We start from the raw sequence: 18230 nt of genomic DNA, 5'->3' as shown, positions 1-18230 counted from the left end.
CCTATATAACTGAGGTCCACCTGCCCAGGAGTGGCACTGTCCAGAATGGACTGGGCCTTGTCACGTCACTCATTGATTAAGAAAATGCCCCAGAAACATGCTTATACACCAGTCTGATGGATGCAATTCCTCAATTGATATTCCTGCTTTCCAGACCGTCCTTCTTTGTGTCAATTTGACAAAAGCCAACCAGCAGATATAGATATAGAGTGGGAATAAAACCAATAATTGAAAGAATCAAAGGACATTTTAGATCAGTGAACTCACAGCTGCCTTCTAAACCTCCAATCATCTGCTTAATCAGCTGGCACCTGTCCATCATCCTAACGGATATTTAATGGATGAAAACACTGTAGACCGTGTTTCCAAGGCATGCGAGAAATTGGACATAAAGCAGTCAGAGAGAGAAGTCTTGTGTCATAGTTCAGAACATGTGTGTTCTTTTTCCGCTGAAGAGATTGTGTGCACTTTTGTGCATGTGTGTAGTGTGTACATGTGTTCATATATGTGTGTCTGTCTGCCAGTGTGTGTGTACTCACGTGTGCATGTGTGTTGCGTGTACATGTGTTCATACATGTGTGTCTGTATGCCAGTGTGTGTGTACTCACGTGTGCATGTTGGGTAGAAATGTAAGTTGAAGAAATTAATAATACTTTTTTCTTTTATAAATTCAATTTTTGATTTCAAAACAGGCTATAATCAAAGTCTTACGATCTCATGTTACCCAAGGGGAGATTTCTTGTTTGAGAAATCTACTCACATTATTCTAATAAGCTTTGTCTTAATTTTAAGATGCCATCAAGGCAGCAATTTCTAAAAGCCCTGGGATCTAACTTTGGCCAAACAACCATTTCAAAGTCAGAGCCAAACCAGAGAACACCTTAGCACAGGGAAAAGAACTCTTAATTTGAAGCCCTTTCTTTATCCTGTTCTGGGAATCGTGTTCACAGATGTTGTAATTATTCTTGGGAGTTGTAGTGAAATCGACTCTAGTAATTCAAGTTACACGTTTTGCAGAAAACAAATGTTCCTAGAAGACAAACAGTATGGCTTCAGGACTTCTCTGTAATTCTTAGGAGCATACATCTCATTCCCTGCCTGCATGGCCTTTGTGGCATTCATCCTCAGGGATGGAAAAACCGCCCATGGGTGCAGCAGCAGCCCTTGCCAAGAAGTTAATGCTCACACCATGAACATTCAGTTCTCTCAGTCTGAGAGTGTCTAGGCCAGTTTATCCATCTGTTGCCTCACGTGCATGTGCACACCCCAAGTCCTTCAGATTAATGCAAGGCTTTCAGGTATATTGCTACCAGTCAGTATTAAGAAATAGTTTTGGAGAAGTCTGAATGCATTTATTGGTTGCTTATTACATATTTGTTATTCCTGAGTTAAATGTTTAATAGTATATGAATAGCTCTCATGGAAAGATTTGGTCAGTCACTCTAGCTCATTAAAACTTCCTGAGTTGATAACGCTTTCAGAAAATGATACAATATGACAGGTACAAAAAGTCCCAGGTACACAATAATAATTTGTGTTTCTTACTTACAGAGGGCAGAGTGCCTTTTTCATTAGTGACTATAGCATTATTGCAGGTTATTTGCTAATTTCTGTATATAAATTAAGGACATGGAGGAGGGGTGTACCTTCTCTGTATAAATATGTCCTATTCTAGGACATATTTGATGATAATAGTGACAGAGTCTAGATTTTATCCCTCATGTCCAGGTAAGCAAACAAAATCAAATGTGAGCAACCATACCCAAAGGTATTGAGCCTGGAGTAGAAAGCATCTGGACGGTGATCCAGATCGATTTTTTTGATGTCATAACTATTCACTATATTCTCCTGTTGCTTAAGATAGATCCTCTATTTTGCTTAATGCAAATTTGGAACCTAACTTGAAGATTATGTAATTCTAACTTCAACAGGTAATTTTTCTTTCTTCTTCTCTTTGGTAGAGGACTAAGAGTTGCATTTTGTTTTATTTTGTTCTTTGTTGTTGTTCAGTTTTTTGTTTATTTGTTTGTTTTATTTTTTTTAATTGTTTAATTTTCTGAGACATGGTTTATCTTTGTAACAGCCTGACTGTCCTGAAACTCACTCTGTACTCCAGACTGGCCTCAAACTCACAAAGGCCTACCTTTGCCTCCTGAGTGCTGGAATTAAAGACATGCGTCACCTCCACCCAGTGCATGTGTTTTATTGTATATACTCTTGGCATTCTCTGGTGGGTCTGTCACTACTTTCCTCATTATATAATTATATGGTGACTCTGATTCACAATCATTTTATGAATGCTCAGGCCCTACTGAAAAAACACAGGCAGAGGCTAACAGCTTCCATTATTTTAAAGTTGCTTCTTTTTTTTTTTTTGGATTTTTCGAGACAGGGTTTCTCCATAGCTTTTTTGGTTCCTGTCCTGGCACTAGCTGTTGTAGACCAGGCTGGCCTCGAACTCACAGAGATCCGCCTGCCTCTGCCTCCCGAGTGCTGGGATTAAAGGCTTGCGCCACCACCGCCCGGCTTTAAAGTTTATTCTTAATCAGGGTATTATCAGACACGTGCTGTTTGCCTTGAATTTTAATAACATCTTGTTATATTAATCAATACCCATTTGAGAAATTTTAGATTTACTATTTTGGGTTTGCATTTTAAATGGTCTCTTTGCTTTGATTCTAATAATTATCTCATTTCCTATTTACATAATTGTTATAATGGAGTACCCGGGAAAATAAAAATTGAGGCATATAATAAAATTTTCCCCAAAACCTGTGGAAACTGTGTGGATAATTTCAGAATAGCTGAAATATAAAGTACATGTTCAGCAACTAATTTTATCAAACATGGTTCTTCATGGTTCAGCCCTAGGCTATTATGTCCTCTTTAGCATAGGTGTTGTTCCAGGTACCAAACTGGGTACTGATGATACGGTGTCCTTGGAAGTGTCTAGTTTGGTAAAGAAGATGAGAAGTGCATGTGACCTCCAAAAAAGACTCTAGTCAGTTTAGAAATGTCATCCTCCTCTTGCTCACTCAGCATAAAGAATAACTTTGGCATTAATAGAAATGTTAATTATTATTTCACAGATGGCCAACAGTTCCTCTCTTTCATTCTCTAATACACAAATTCACCAGTTTTAATATATTTTTGTATCATTTTATTTTCTGTTTCTATTATTGAATGGCTGCTGCAATATTAGCCTCTCTTCATTGACCTTCCTGGCCACACATACTGGGATGCAGGTTTGTGTGTTTGTTTTGGTGGATTTTGAAATCATAGTCATTTGAACAGGATAGGCATATATGTCCCAGCCAGTAAGACCTTGGCTTTCCTGTATACAGCATCAGTAGCAGACAATATTTTTTTTATTCATAGCAATATTCTTACTCCTTAATGGCGAGTGGCAATCTCTTTTAGAACACAACATGGCTAGGTTCCAGCTTCTGTTGACCTTCTCACATGTGGTGACATCACTTATACACTAGTGTCATCTTTCTAGCCTAAATATGCAACTCAAATGAGTATAAAAGCTAACATTTCACTTGTCACAGATTGTTATTCATTGTCTTTTTTAAAAAATCTGTGTTCTTTGACTTCTGAATAATTTTTATTTGTTTGTTTGCAAGCTTAAGCATACTTTCACAATAACGTTTGCTGTAATATAATCCAACATCCTTGAACACAAATGTGAAAATCATTAGTGTTTTAACTAGCTATGTCATCTCAACAATTCATCACAGTTTATTCTGGTGGGAATTTTACTTTTTAATATTTTGGAATATAAAGCGAAATGGACCTATACAAGTTATTTAATGATTCCCCAACAAATTAAATTAATCTGATATCTCTCATACTTATTCAAAAATATTCTGCAATCCTCTCCTTTGCTAAGGTAAATTTACATATTTGTTTATCTTCCTACAGCTTCTTTCCTGAAATATTGACTTTACAGAGCATATATTTACTCTTAACCACTATCACTTCCTTTCCCCTTTGTTTCTGTATACATATGCAATGTTACTTAGCACTAGAAGTCAGTTCATATAACCTAAAGCATTTTAATGCTTTAAATACAAATAATTACTTCAGTATATTTATTTGTAGCTTGATGTTTGAAATTGTATTTGAAAAAAAAACTGTTATCATTTAAAAGGATTTTTTGCAAATATACTGTTCATTTTGTTATATAAATTGTGTGCAAATCTCTGAGTACTACAATTATTTCTACCTGTATATTTTAAGAATGTTGTAAAACCTAAGATCTATATATTAACATGCATAGTGTTTCTAAAAAAATGATTTCCAAATTTAAATAGTGGATATAGATCTAGGTCAGCTAATCTAAAAATTTCAAACTGGAGCATGCATAAAAATAAAACTAGAATATTAAAAAAAAGTAAGAGAAAATCTTTGCCTTCTCACAAGACCTAGAAGAAAGCACATGCTCTGCAAATAGAAAAAAAAAAAATGTTGGGAATTCTTTCTCCATTCAGCCAGCAGATGTCATGTTTCTGTGTCAGAGCTCAGAACTGCATGCCTGCGATGGCAACGTGGCATTTCTCTTACACATGAAAGAGAATAAATATAGACCAGTAGAGAAAATATTTCACATGTGTTTTTAAAAACTATGGAACACCTATAACAATAGCAGAATTTATTACTAATAAATATTATTTACAATACTATTTATGTCTCCTCTATAATTCTTAGACTGTATAAATTAAAAGGGAAGTATTATCAAACTCTATTTTTAATTTTGAATGAAAGATATTACTGTGTTAATTATTTGTCTATATCATTTTCACCTGCTATCGATATGTCTGCTTAGCTCAGCATCCCCTCATCTGTCATACGAGCTATTCAGTTCATCTCAAAAATTTTCTGACACAGTGCTCCAAGAAAATTATTACAAATTCAGTTCATTCATAGAGTGTTTTCACTTTTAGTTAATTGGTCACAAACTAGCATCAGTTTATTGATACCGTAATCATCATAAATTGAGCAGATTAAAACAATGAAATTTGTTCTCATTGAATTGTAGGGTCAGATGTTCAAAATGTGTCTATGAATTGAAAGGCAAGGCCAACGCCATGAAAAAAGTAATTCTAGATGTCACAGGAAAATTAAAAAGAACCTGCACACACTATTGATGCTAAGACTTTGGAACACATTACCAGAATTCATATATTTAATGCTCCTTCTCTAATTTTATTAGCAAACTAAAGAACATCTTCTTTTCTTTCATATTTTAGCCCTGGGAAAGTTGTTCTCGGTAATGCATATTTTACTTAATGCCTCCAGTTTCACTTACTTGTTGGAAGTTAGTGAACTTGATAAAAGTACTCCATATCGATTCTTCCAAATTTCAGAGCTTTAAGTCTTAATTTTTAGACCTACTGACCACAAGAAGAAAAAAACAGTTTTTTTTTTTATCAGTACCCCCCGCCACAAGGAAATTGATAATGCATCTCCCACTACACATCTTCGATGATACTTTGTCTTTTAAATTTTCTTTCTCTGTCAAGTTTGATGGCTCTTCTCATTCTTTTTATCCTTGTATCAGTTCTCAGAACTTAATCATCTTTTCTCAGTGTCTGAAATCTCCAGTAATGCCCTCATTCTCAGCACTCTAGTTTCTGAGTAAGCTTTAAGCTAGCAAGACCATAACACCAATTCTTACTGCTCCCCACTCCAGCCTAGTTAAATCCTACTATATACTTGGAATATCCAATTTATCACTCAAATTGTTAACAAAAAAAAAACTTATTCTTCCTGAACATTTCTCCAAAAATTCAATCTTTCAATAGCTTTCTGTTTCAGCTGGGAGAAATTTTATTCTCAGAGTTGCTTAGCCTATAACCTTGGCTTTGTCCTGGATTCTCCTTTTCTTATACTGCTACTCAAGTCAACCTTTCATGTTTCGATTTTCAAAACCAATCAGGAAATGGATTTTACTTTAACAGTATGAGTTTTCATGTAGGAGAGTTCCTTATGACAGGTAAAATGTAAAGTGGTAAGAGCAAGAGAGCGGTGAGTTTGTTGAAGGTCTGATGTCTCCGCAGTCACGTTGAGTCACTTTCTGTTTTAGGGAAGGCCTATGCCCCAGAGTTCTATTATGACACCTACAACCCTGTGTGGCAGAACCGACACCGAGTATATTCCTACAGTCTGCAGTGGACACAAATGAATCCTGATGCCGTGGATCGAATAGTTGCATACCGGTTGGGTATTCGGCAGGTAAGAGATTTAGTATCTGTTTTGATTTTGTTTTTGTTTTCTTGTAATTTCTTGTTGAGACTTTGTTGCTGTAATTTTTATTTATATTTTGAATGTATTGCAGAATATATTTTATTTTATCACAATATTGCTTTACAAAACTACTCAGAATTAATTACTAATCTTTTAAATTAATCTATGCATTTTTATCATTGCATAAACCTATTAAAGTAATTCCCTAAGAGCCTAATGAACAAATTTATCACTAGATGTCTTTGAAAAATTATATTACACAATAACACAAAAGGAATTTAGGATGTTCTGGTGTATATTGGCTAGTATGAATGCATTGCTATTTGTCCTAAAAGGCTATATGCCTTTTTTATTTTTTTACATATTTTTACTTGAAGTGTCAAACAATATACAAAATGTTTAAAAAAGTTATTATGTGTGAAGAATATAAATAATTTAGAAAAATGAAGAGTAGTAAAGTAAATTATTCTAATTTAGCTGAAGATGTATGAAATGGTTTATATATTCTTTACACAAACACTGTAAACTCAATGCTTGTTGATATAAGTGACAATTTTGAAATTATATGTAGCTTTCCAACTTGTTTCATGTTAGAGATATTTTCTATGTGGATATTTCTATGTGGCAAAGTATTTTGAAATGAAACCATGAATCACATACAGATTTTTAGTACATGTCCCAATTCCTTAACTAAAATCACACAATGAAAATCTGAGTTAGGACAATAAAAGCAAAAATTTGCTTGGAGATCAACACTTAACCCCTGTTTTTGCTAGGGTTTCTTCTGTTGCTTTGGAGAGACACCATGGCAACTCTTACAAATAAAACATTTAAATGGGGTGACTCACAGTTTAAGAGTTTCAGTCCATTATCATCGTGACAGAAAGCATGGCAGTGTGCAGGCAGACATGGAGCTGAGTGTACTGCATCTTTCAAGAAACAGGAAGTCAACTGGATGCCACACTAAGGGAAGTTTGAGGAAAAGAGAGCCCACCCACATTGTGACACACTTCCTCCAACAAGGCCACACCTCCTAGTAATGCCACTCCCTTTGGGTGCCATTTCTTTCAACCAACCAGAATCCCTATTTTACAAACCTGTCCAACTGTTACCATAAAACTATTATTTTATCTTCTTAACATCAATGATAAGACAATACCTAGTAATGTAAGGTTCAAGGTAAGATTCATTATACATTATATATTCTTATACCACACTTTTTTTATTGGGCCACCAACTGACTCCCAAATCATGACACAGAGACTTATTATTAAATTTGAATATTTCACCTTAGCTTAGCTCTTTTCTGGCTAGCTCTTTTAACTAAAATCAACCTGTTTTTCTTTATCTGCATTTTTCCTCAGAGCATTTTTATTTTTCTTTCTTCTGTATATTTTACTTTTACTGTTTCTTGTGTCTGGATGCCTAGCAGCTGCTGGCTGTCTTCTTGCCTCTGTCGTGTTCCCTCTCTTTCTCGTTTTCTCTTCCTTTTTTTGCTCTTTCTCTCAATTCTCAATTCATCCTCCTACTTATTCTCTCTGCCCACCAGCCCCACCTATTCCTCTTTGCCTGCCTATTGACTGCTCAGCTTTTTATTAGACCAATCAGATGCCTTAGGGAGGAAAGGTGAAGAGTATACAACACATCTTTACATACTTAAAGACACACCCTTACATCATTAAACAAATACAGCATAAAACAAATGTAGCACACCTTTACACAATTAAAGTAATATTTTACAGCATAGACTCATCAGTATTGTTTTTAATCTTTGAGATGGAAAATCATACAAACATGGGGGTATTTGATCCCCACAGCATTCTTATCTAGGTTCTCACAGGTCAGTGATCACCTGACCCCAGACCATTCAGAACCTGTCACTTTCATTATCAACACAATTACAGGGATACTTACTTGGATATTCCAAGGTCCGTTTCTAAATCATGTCCTGCTTCTTCCAGCTGTGTACTTTTCCTTAATAAGACTGATAAACATGAAACATTCAGACCAAAACACCTTTTTCCTCCAACTGACAGTTACCATTTCTATAGCCCTGCTTTCTAAGCAATTACATTTATTTACTTAGCGTGTAAGCACAGAAATGCTCATACAGGATAATGTATGAGGAGGTCAGAGAACAGTTTGCAGAAGTCACTACTTTCATTCTGCCGCATGACTGCTGCAGATCAAACTTAAGTCGTCAGATTGGAGGCTAGCACCTTCACCCACTAAACCATCTCATTGACCCCTTTCTATATTCATAGCCTGGTTCATATATAAAAAGCATTATTTGGAGCATCTTAGAGCATTCCCTCTCCCCCCTCAGCCCACAGAGCCATCAGGGTTCCCTGACCTGTGGGAAGTCCAAGGACCGCCCACCTCCATCCAGGTTTAGTGAGTTGAGCATCCAAACCGCCCAGGCCCCCTCAAAGCCAGCACGTGCAGTAGGATCAAAAACCCATTGCCATTGTTCTTGAGTTCTCAGTAGTCCTCATTGTCCGCTATGTTCAGCAAGTCTGGTTTTATCCCATGCTTTTTCAGACCCAGGCCAACTGGCCTTGGTGAGCTCACATTTTTGTATTGTTATTTTATTAGGCATGCCATACACCCCATGCTTCCGTGTGATTCCCAGCCTTTCTTTTGAAATAAACTACTATGCAGACATTTTCTCATCATGCCTTTCTTATTTTTATTTCAACCTCATTATCCCCTGTGAGATCCATTTTGCAGGCTCACATTTGTCTCATCCACTTTTACTCCTGGTAAAGCATTCTTGATCAGCTCAGTCTGCACAGCTAATGCACCAGGCAGTGTGGCTGCTGCAAATCATATTTCTATCAAGTGGTGTCCAAACAGCAAATCATGTTCCCTGCACTGTTTTGAATCTGTTGCCCTATCATAACATTATTTTTCTGGCCTTACTTGTTACTAGATTTTTTTATATTTATAAATGAAGTAGTTTTTTTTTTTATCAGAATCTCTACTTAGCCCTGACTGTTCTGAAGCTGACAATAGTTTCAGATAGACAGGCTGACCTTAACTAACAGAGATACAACTGCTTCTGCCTCACAGTGCTGAGATTTGAAATGTGGGCCACCACACATGGCCTATATATAAACATTCTATTCCTGGTGGGATTACTATGATACTTGTTTTGGCTGATAATTTTACCTAGGATTTCCATCTTGCTGTAGAATTGACACAATGTTTTGTTTTGATGTTGTCTCAATACAGGGTCATGTTCTTATGATCTCAGGCAGTGTGAAGAGACAGGTGGTGCTTGTCAGCTCAAAAATATGTATACATGTTTCTTCTCTCACTTTCTTGTTCATTATATCCAAGTCTCATGAATAGCCTAGAGGCAGAACACTCTCAACGACAACGTTGCCCTTGAAGCTCCACTTATGGGCAGAATTCTACCATATCACAAAGCATTTCATAGTCAACGAAATTTGTGCAGTGCTTGCCCGCAAATCTTTTCTCTTCAATTACAGAGAAAAGTGATTACTATAAATAAGGTTTATTTCCATATTATCTCAGAAATGAAAGTTTATTTTCCGGTTCAAGGGAAATAGCATACTGACACTTTATTAGTACAAAATCTTATTATTTTTAAAAATTTACAGATGAAATCTGATTTTATTGCCACTTTCATGAAGAATGTTTGTAACTATTTGTGACTTTTCCAGTTAACTCACTTAGTGCCAAGACTGTAGCTCACAATTTCAAGCCTTCCTATCAACTCATCTTCCCAAATTCTATGCTTATATCAGTGAACCTTTATGCCTAAATGTACTAAATGTAGCTTGAATAATTTTGAAATAAACATATTAGAAATGTATCCTAAGAAATTTTACCTTTTAAAATTTATGTTAAGATACATCTTGGGATAGAGAGTAGGCTCAGTGGTTAAGAACACTTGCTGCTCTTCCAACCTACCCAGGCTCGATTCTCAGAACCCACATGGCTGCTCACAACTATCTGTTAACTGTAGTCCAGTGGATTTGAAAGTGTTTGGCGCTCACTTTCCTTTATGTCCTGCTCGTCCAATTGGGACAGCATACAGTCAGCACTGGAGGCAAGGACATTTTCTTGCCCAGTGGCTTTCTTTTACCGCAAAGAAAACTCCATGTGGAGTTTCTTTGATGCCCATCATCTTCTCTGAAGTAGATTGGTGTTACTTTAAACAGACATGTCACATCATAATAAATAAATAGCACCTGTGTTATTAAAACATCTTAAATGCCATATTCTGTATACCTCTAAAGTGTCTGAAGATAAAATGCCTATCTAAAATATATCTTTGTTTGACCTTGAAAACTAACCTGTATATCCTTAATATCCTAAACAGTTGGTAATAATAATTTTCAAGGACTAGAAATTTGCATTAAATCGTTAAATGAGTTGTATAGGTATAATACCTTGAACAAGAGTAGAAATGTGTGTACAGTATGTTCTAACAAAATTAATCTCAAATTTGTATCAATATACAAAATTTGCATACAATATACAAAAGTTCAATCCAATGTAAAACATTTAAAGTAGTTGTTTTTTTTTTTTAAGTAGATGCATTAATCTACCTTTTTCCTATCATATCTCCCTTATTTCTTTCCAAACTCTGAACCTAATCTTTGTTCAATTTTCCTCCCGGCCATAATCAATAACAACTTTTAACCAACCCATCTAAACATTGATAAATATTCATAACTCATTGAAGGACCAAAAACCATCCACCCTACCTCTTGGAAATGTGGGTTTTTGGGTATCATATTCTTAAATCTACTTCCTGCTGTTTGGGGATGACAGTATCTTTAGGGGTTCCTGAAAAGAAAAACCTGTGTTAATTGTCATGGCTTGGGGGAGGTAGTTGTGTTATTTACTGTCCAGTGTCTACATGATGAGAAGTTGCAGGGCTAGTCTCAAGTCCTAGTTAAAGTAGTCTGTTAGACTAGATCACCTAAGCTATCCAGCTCAAAATTGATCTGAGCAGTTTGCAGTCCATCCAAAAACCGATCTTTAGATGGTGTTTTTCAGCTTAGTGGTTTTATCATAGTCATGAAGGAATCATTTTTAGAGAGCCCCATTCTCCTTTTGGAGACTTCGCAGGCCACTGTCAGATATGCTCATATTTATTTGCTCATTTATTCAGTAAATATAGTAAACTAATCATACAGTACTTTCCAGGAGTTAAAAAATGAAATATTATCCTTAATGCATCGCTGAAATGTGTTCTATAATGAATATATATGTATATAATGAATATATATATGTATATATATTCATTATATATTATATATATATACATACACACACACACACACACACACACAGTGTCCTGGTTAGTTTTGTAGCGATTTTGATGCAGCCTAGAAAATATGACTGGGCCAGAATGGGTTAAAAAATGATCCGCAGGGCATTTTCCTGATTGATGACTGAAGTTGGGGGAATTCAGCACTCTGGGCAGTGCAACCCTGGATAGGTAGTTCTGGAGTGTGTAAGAAACCAAACTGAGCAAGAAGGAGGAGCAAGCCAGCAATCAGTATTTCTCCATGGCTTCCTTCAATTCTAGCCTCCAGGTTCCTGTCTGGACTTCGGTTCTTGATAGATTGTAAGCTGTGAGATGAAATAAAAGCTTTCTTCCCCGGGTTGCTTGCGGCAGCATTTCATCTCCACCACAGAAAGCAAGCCACAACATACAGATTTAGGAGCACTTGGGACAATATGTTTGTAGGTTAAAACACAGTTTCTGAGATAGAACCGTTATGAATACAATAGGTTTGTTCCTGTCTTTTCTGTTTTTAAAGGACTTTTATTTTTATTCCATGCATATGCCTATCTGTGTATAGGAGTGTGCATGGAAACGCAGGTGCCTGTGGAAGCCAGACAGCAGTAGTGGATCCACTAAGGTTGAGTGATAAGGAGCTGTTAACCACCCACATGGGAACAGGAATTTGAACTCTGCATGAGCAATGTGTTCTTCAGCACTGGGCCATTGTTTAAGCCCTTAGCCACATTTTTCTTTAAAAACAAAAATCACTGATCAAAAACAGTAGCATATGTATGCATGTATTTAATGTTATAGTTAATTCTGAGATGAAATTACTACACATTTTAATTTATTCTGTTATGTGTTAATATCATGATGGCTGAGTGACTATTTTTCCCATCAGGCTAAGCATTTTAAAAGTGATTTTTATTAATCAATTCTTTGCTAATCCTTGTTTGCTGAGTATTTATTATTGGATTATGTTCTATTAAATACAGTTTTGAATTTATTATATGTATACATGTATTTCAATATGATAATTAAAATTAAATATTGCTAAGTATCTACTTTAATATGTTTACTGAAGAAGTAAGAAGAAAGATTTAAAAAATAAGCAGGTGGTTGGTTGGTCAGAGTGAATGACATTTTCATACTTCAGTAACTAAAATGAAGAATTTTGTGTATGTGACAATAAACAAGTATAAAAAGAGAATGGCAGATGCAATTGAAGTACTACTGGGGTCATCAAGATGTTTGACTTGAGCTATTTATCTAGATTTTTATTGAGAAAGACAGAGAATTCAAAGCAATTCAAGTGAGTTACTTAATGCACACCCAGGAAATTCTGTGGATATTTGTCAAATAAACCAGATTCTTGAAAGCATGAATATAATCACCATTTTATGGATTTATCAGAATATATTATGCAGATCTTAAGTCCTATCTTACAATAGACAGAGGCCACCAATATTTGAAGTAAGTAATAATGATTTAGATTGGAGTTTTGATATTAAAGACAGAGGTATAAGTAAATAAACACTGAGCTTGGTCAGATTTGAATACTGTTTGTGTTCTGAGGCAATATGTTGAAAAAAACAGTAGTGTTTCTATTCTTCATCAGTTACTCAAACTTTTTATTACCTGTTCTTGAAACAATCACGAATAGACATGAGAAAGGGAGCCTGAAATACAGAGAAATGGGGGAAAGCACAAAATGATCCCCCCAGCTCTGCAAAAAAAAAGAAAAATACATGAGCCAATCAGTAAAAGAGAAGTTAATGCTGTTCTCCAATAAAGAACAACATATCTTCCCGCCTTGTTCCTGTAAATATCAACTCCTATCTCACCAGTGGGAGCACAGAGATTGATTACAGATGTGCTACATCTGTGTTCATCTGGCTTCATATGGAACCAGGGATTCAAACTCAAGTCTACACAATTGGGGGCTAAGTGACTTATCCATTGAGGTCAACCCACAATATGTACTTTATCCCCAAATTTCAAAGTTTGAAAAGTTATAAAACTTCAAATATCAATTACTAAAATCAAGTGGTTTATTTAAAAATTAAGACATTGAATAGCAGTAAAATGATTATGTGCAGGTTTGAAAAATCACCAGATAAGGAGTTTCAAAACTAATTAAAATGATCTGAGTTATACTGACCATCCATTTGATCAATATTTTACTAACTGAGACACATATTTGCTTGAAAACTACTAATGTATTATAACTTGAAGTAGTAGTATGTGGTTAGTCTAGATTCCAATATTTTTTGTTGTTTTCTTCTTTTTATAGTTATTTTTTTTTTAATAAATAAAGCTTGCTTGAATATCAGAAGGGCAAAGCTAAGCCTCAAGAGGTCAGGCAGTGGTAGCACATACCTTTAATGTGAGGGCTTTGGAGATAAAGTCAGATGGATCACTATGAATTCGAGACCTTACTGGGCTACATAAAATCAATCCAAGAGGTGGTGACTCACACCTTTAATCCAAGCACTAGAGGGAATATAAAATGGGAGAAGAGAAATACTCTGTCTGATTTGTGTACTTGGTCTGCAGTCACCCTGCCTTGGTCGAGGAAAGACTTCTCTAGTGACTTGATTGCTTTGCTTTTCTGGTTTTCAGATTGAAGTTCAATATCTGACTCTGGGTTTTTATTATTTGTGCTACATGTTTTGTTTTGTTTTTTGAATCATGGTTTCACTGTGTAGCCCTGGTTGTCCTGGAACTCACTCTGGAGACCAGACTGGCCTTGAACTCAGAGATCCACCTGCTTCTGCCTCCTGAGTGTTGAAATTAAAGGTGTGTGCCACCACCACCCACATGGATTTCATCACCTTGATCCATGTCAAAGAAACTGTCCAATAGACTAAGAAATGACCCGTTCCATGGGACTAGAAGAACAAAGCTCAATAGAAGGCAGGTATCCATTTAATTGCTTTTAAGGAAAAAATAAACCATAAGAAGTTTCACATTCAGACTAAGAGCTATCATATGTTCTCAGGCTTTCACACTATGTGAGCTGTTTCTTTGACTACAAGTTCAAACAAACAAGTCAAACCACAAGTTTGACTACAAGTATTTTATTTATTGTACCTGTTTATACCCTTAAAACACTGCTTGCTCAGCAGAAGTGGCTCTCAAGATGCAATGCCCACAGATGTTCTCTAAGGCTTGTTATCTAACTGCTAACTTACTGCACCTGGGTTGGACTTTTATAGTCCTAACAACTTCTAGCATATTGGGAAAACAGCTAGTTGGGGCCACACTGGGAGACATGTTAATTGGCCATTCTACTATGAGAAGACTGAGCTCAGACACCATTTTTGTCTTTCATTTTAACAGACATTCTTTTATGATGTCAGGTATATAAAATTTATTTCAACCGTAGCATTGAGTATATGGTGTCAAAAAGCTTTTTGTGAAGTAAATGAATTTTCAATTTGTCTGGTAATTCTATGGCTTTCATTCTTTTTCATTCTTTTCTTTGCTTTGCTCTGTGAAGCTGAAGTTGGGATGCTCGGTTGCACGCATGCTTAGCAAGTTCTACACAACAGAGCTGCACCCCATCCATTATTTCTAATTTATTACCAGATAGATGTATTTACTCATTATAATTGAAATTGTGCTTGTGGTATCATTTATATGATCAATTAGATATTTCCAAAATGATTGATGGAGTTATGTTTTAGGAATTAACAGATAGTCTGAGAGCTAATCCTAATTCAAACTTTTTCTTGAGATAATTTCTGTAAGGGCAATGTATGTATTCATTAATGTACTCATTCAGATGTGTTATATCAGAATAATGAAAATCAAAATCACAGAACTTTCATTTTTTTTATCTAGAAATGCTACCTGAGGCTAACACCATAATTATAGGGATGTATTTCTTGGTACATAAAACAAGTCCATGCTCCTTTTTTTCAGTGGAATTTGTTCAAAATTATATTATATAGCCAAAAAAGGGATATAGTAATTAATCTCTGTATTTAGCTAGGTCTGTGTGTTCTCTTATTATTTTACATTATGGTCATGAAAACTAATGCAAACCTTGAGAAATTCAATTTTCTTTTCCATCATGAAATGTTATATAGTGTTAACCAAAACGTGAAGTGGATTGTCATTATTAGAGGATACTATAAAATATGCTGGTCGTAGATGGATCAGTGAAAATAGACAAATAGAAGAATTTGCTGCTGTAGGCTGTCTATGAACACATTCCATGGCACTACTCTGGCATTCACATGGAGAGAGTGCTGAAGTAAGAAATACTGCCTCTCTAGAAAACTCCTTCCTAGCACATACAGAAAGCCACTTACGGAAAGATAGGCTTTGTCCCTCAAAGTGTAAAAATCCTGTATGTCATCAAAATATGTTGAAGAGTTCTGAAATTCTATTTGAGAGAAAATTTTTTCAAAAGAACATTCTGAAAACACACACATGCACACATCTCCATATCCTGAGGGCAGAAAGACATAAAAGCAAAGTATGAAGGATCAAATGAGGGTTCTTTACATTTGTATTTAAACAACAGTTAAAAGATATATTGAATAAGTTCAAGATAGCAGGAGCTTATTTTATTGATAAATATATAAAAGTTATTTCTCTGTTTTCTGTATAATTCTGTATTTTTTGAACAGTTTTAAACTGTTTTCAGACTAATCACTTCTGCAGTTCCTAGTTTTAGCACACTTGTGTTTAATGAACTTCATGCATTGCAGCAAACAGTACCTTCACCATCACTAATATCAAGGACATTAATGGAGGATTATGGCATGCTGTTAATGTTTTACCCTTCCTATGAATTAGATATACTACACTGCTTCAGAACTCAGCAGTTTAGTATACTAACTACCTTGAAAACCAACCTAATTTAATTGGTAAGAAAACTGCCTACCTCTAATTTCTTGGTATGTCCATGAACACAGCAAATTAGTGATTAAAGGTCACTATCTCATTGCATGTGTATTTTATAAATCATTTTATGCCCTAAACCTATGCAATTCTTATTCTAATGTGTCTTAATACAACTTGTGTGTGTGTTAGAGTTTGAGAAACCTAAGACATGAGAGTCATGCAATGGGACGCACGCCTTTAATCCCAGCGCTTGGGAGGCAGAGGCAGGCAGATCTCTGTGAGTGCGTGGCCAGTCTGATATACAGAATGAGTTCTGATTTTCAGTTCTTTGTAGTTAAATAACCTGTTTGCTGGAAGATTTTGGAATTTCTTTCCATTGATTTTATTAAATTATTGTGTTTGTGTGTGTGTATGTTCCCTACCTTGATGCACACCTTCTAGTTCTTTACAAAAATTTTGATAAAGTCTTTTTGCAGTCACGAAAAATTATGTTCAAATAACTTAAATTGACCACAGATTGCATAGAAATATGCAGGGAAGAGTTAGTTGGAGCCCTCCAACATCAACCCCAATGTAAAGTCCTGAACAAACTTGGAATGTTACAAAACAAACAAACAAATACCAAGAAGTTGACAGTAGTATGAGCTCCAGCATGCCACCATAATTTTCCAGTTGTACAATACTCTATTTGGTATGCATGTGTGCTTGCTTGTACAGATAATGTGTATGGAAAATCCCACAGAGTGGTATACCACAGAATAATCAAGATTCCCTATTGTATCAATACATATAGGCTGTCTTATATCATATCATTATAGCCACAATCACCCCCAACTTTGAGAAACCACCAATTTTCTCTCCATCTCTATTAGTATCATTTATTTTAATTATTATAAAATTAACTAAAGTAATCGCCATCTTTAGATGACATTAGGGAACCAGTCTAAATTCCTTGAAGTTCATCTATAAGTTGTGGCAAGTGTCGGCATTCTTTTATTAAGATTTAAGTAGCACTTTGTGTATGAATATACCAGCCTTCTTAGCTCTTTGAAATGCATTTAATTTATGCAAATTTCTCTGTTTTGTCCAGATCTGGGGTAACTATAGGTATCCATTAGATAAACTGAAGTTCAAATGGTAGTTTTTCCCCACCACTTTAACTTAAGGATCAGAAAGAAATTGAATGGTACAGATGAATTATTTCATAGCACAGCAATCCCCCAGCACTGCAGATAACACTCGACTCCTGCCCATGCCCCTTCAGACTTTTCCAAGGAAACCTAGGTTTTAGCTTTGGGAAGGCTCCTTACACCTGCATATTTTGAGAGGAGAAAATACTCTCTGACTGCCAATTTGCCTGTGTCATTATCCATCTGTGACCTTTTACCTGATGTGGTCATTTTGTTCATTTGTTTCTTCGAAGAAAAAGGCTGAATAATGACTGATCTATACAATGAAGGGAAAAACAAAACACTATCTGCTAATGTGTCTCCTGTTTGTAGCATGACCTTTTTTCCATTAGGGGCTGCAATTTTCCTCTAACAACTGTCAATCTTCTTTTATGATATCTCTGCAGTTGGATCTGGAGAGAATAAAAAATACTGTTTTATTTCCTTCTTTCTCTTAAGAAATTCATCGTGTACAAATAAATCTTACCCGTGCTTATACTGAGCTAAAATTTTTACACTCTGGTGAGATTTTCATTGATTCCATCTGCTTAATTAGAATTATTGACACCTTTTGTTCTTAATTAGTTCTCTGACCTTGATAAAACATATTTTCTGCAAGTGTTTTGTCCCCATTCAATCACGTGGTCTTGCTTTCAATTACTTGCATTTAATCTCCTTTTCTG

The 18230-nt window shown here is 35.5% G+C and overlaps 1 protein-coding gene across 4 annotated transcripts in view; it reads left to right on the top strand.

The window, feature by feature from the left end:
• Positions 1-18230, top strand: part of Mdga2 (MAM domain containing glycosylphosphatidylinositol anchor 2) — a 733616-nt gene that overhangs the window by 663056 nt on the left and 52330 nt on the right. For all 4 annotated transcript variants that reach the window (XR_003376942.1, XR_003376941.1, XM_026779216.1 and 1 more), the window contains one exon: positions 6092-6240. Coding sequence is in view for 2 of the 4 variants with exons in the window: in XM_026779216.1 (XP_026635017.1) it covers positions 6092-6240 (149 nt within the window). In the remaining 2 variants the exon portion in view is untranslated. The remainder of the gene's footprint in view (positions 1-6091; positions 6241-18230) is intronic.

Source organism: Microtus ochrogaster, chromosome 1, assembly GCF_000317375.1.
Source record: "Microtus ochrogaster isolate Prairie Vole_2 chromosome 1, MicOch1.0, whole genome shotgun sequence".
Taxonomy (NCBI): domain Eukaryota; kingdom Metazoa; phylum Chordata; class Mammalia; order Rodentia; family Cricetidae; genus Microtus; species Microtus ochrogaster.
This window is presented reverse-complemented; position numbering and strand designations above follow the sequence as displayed.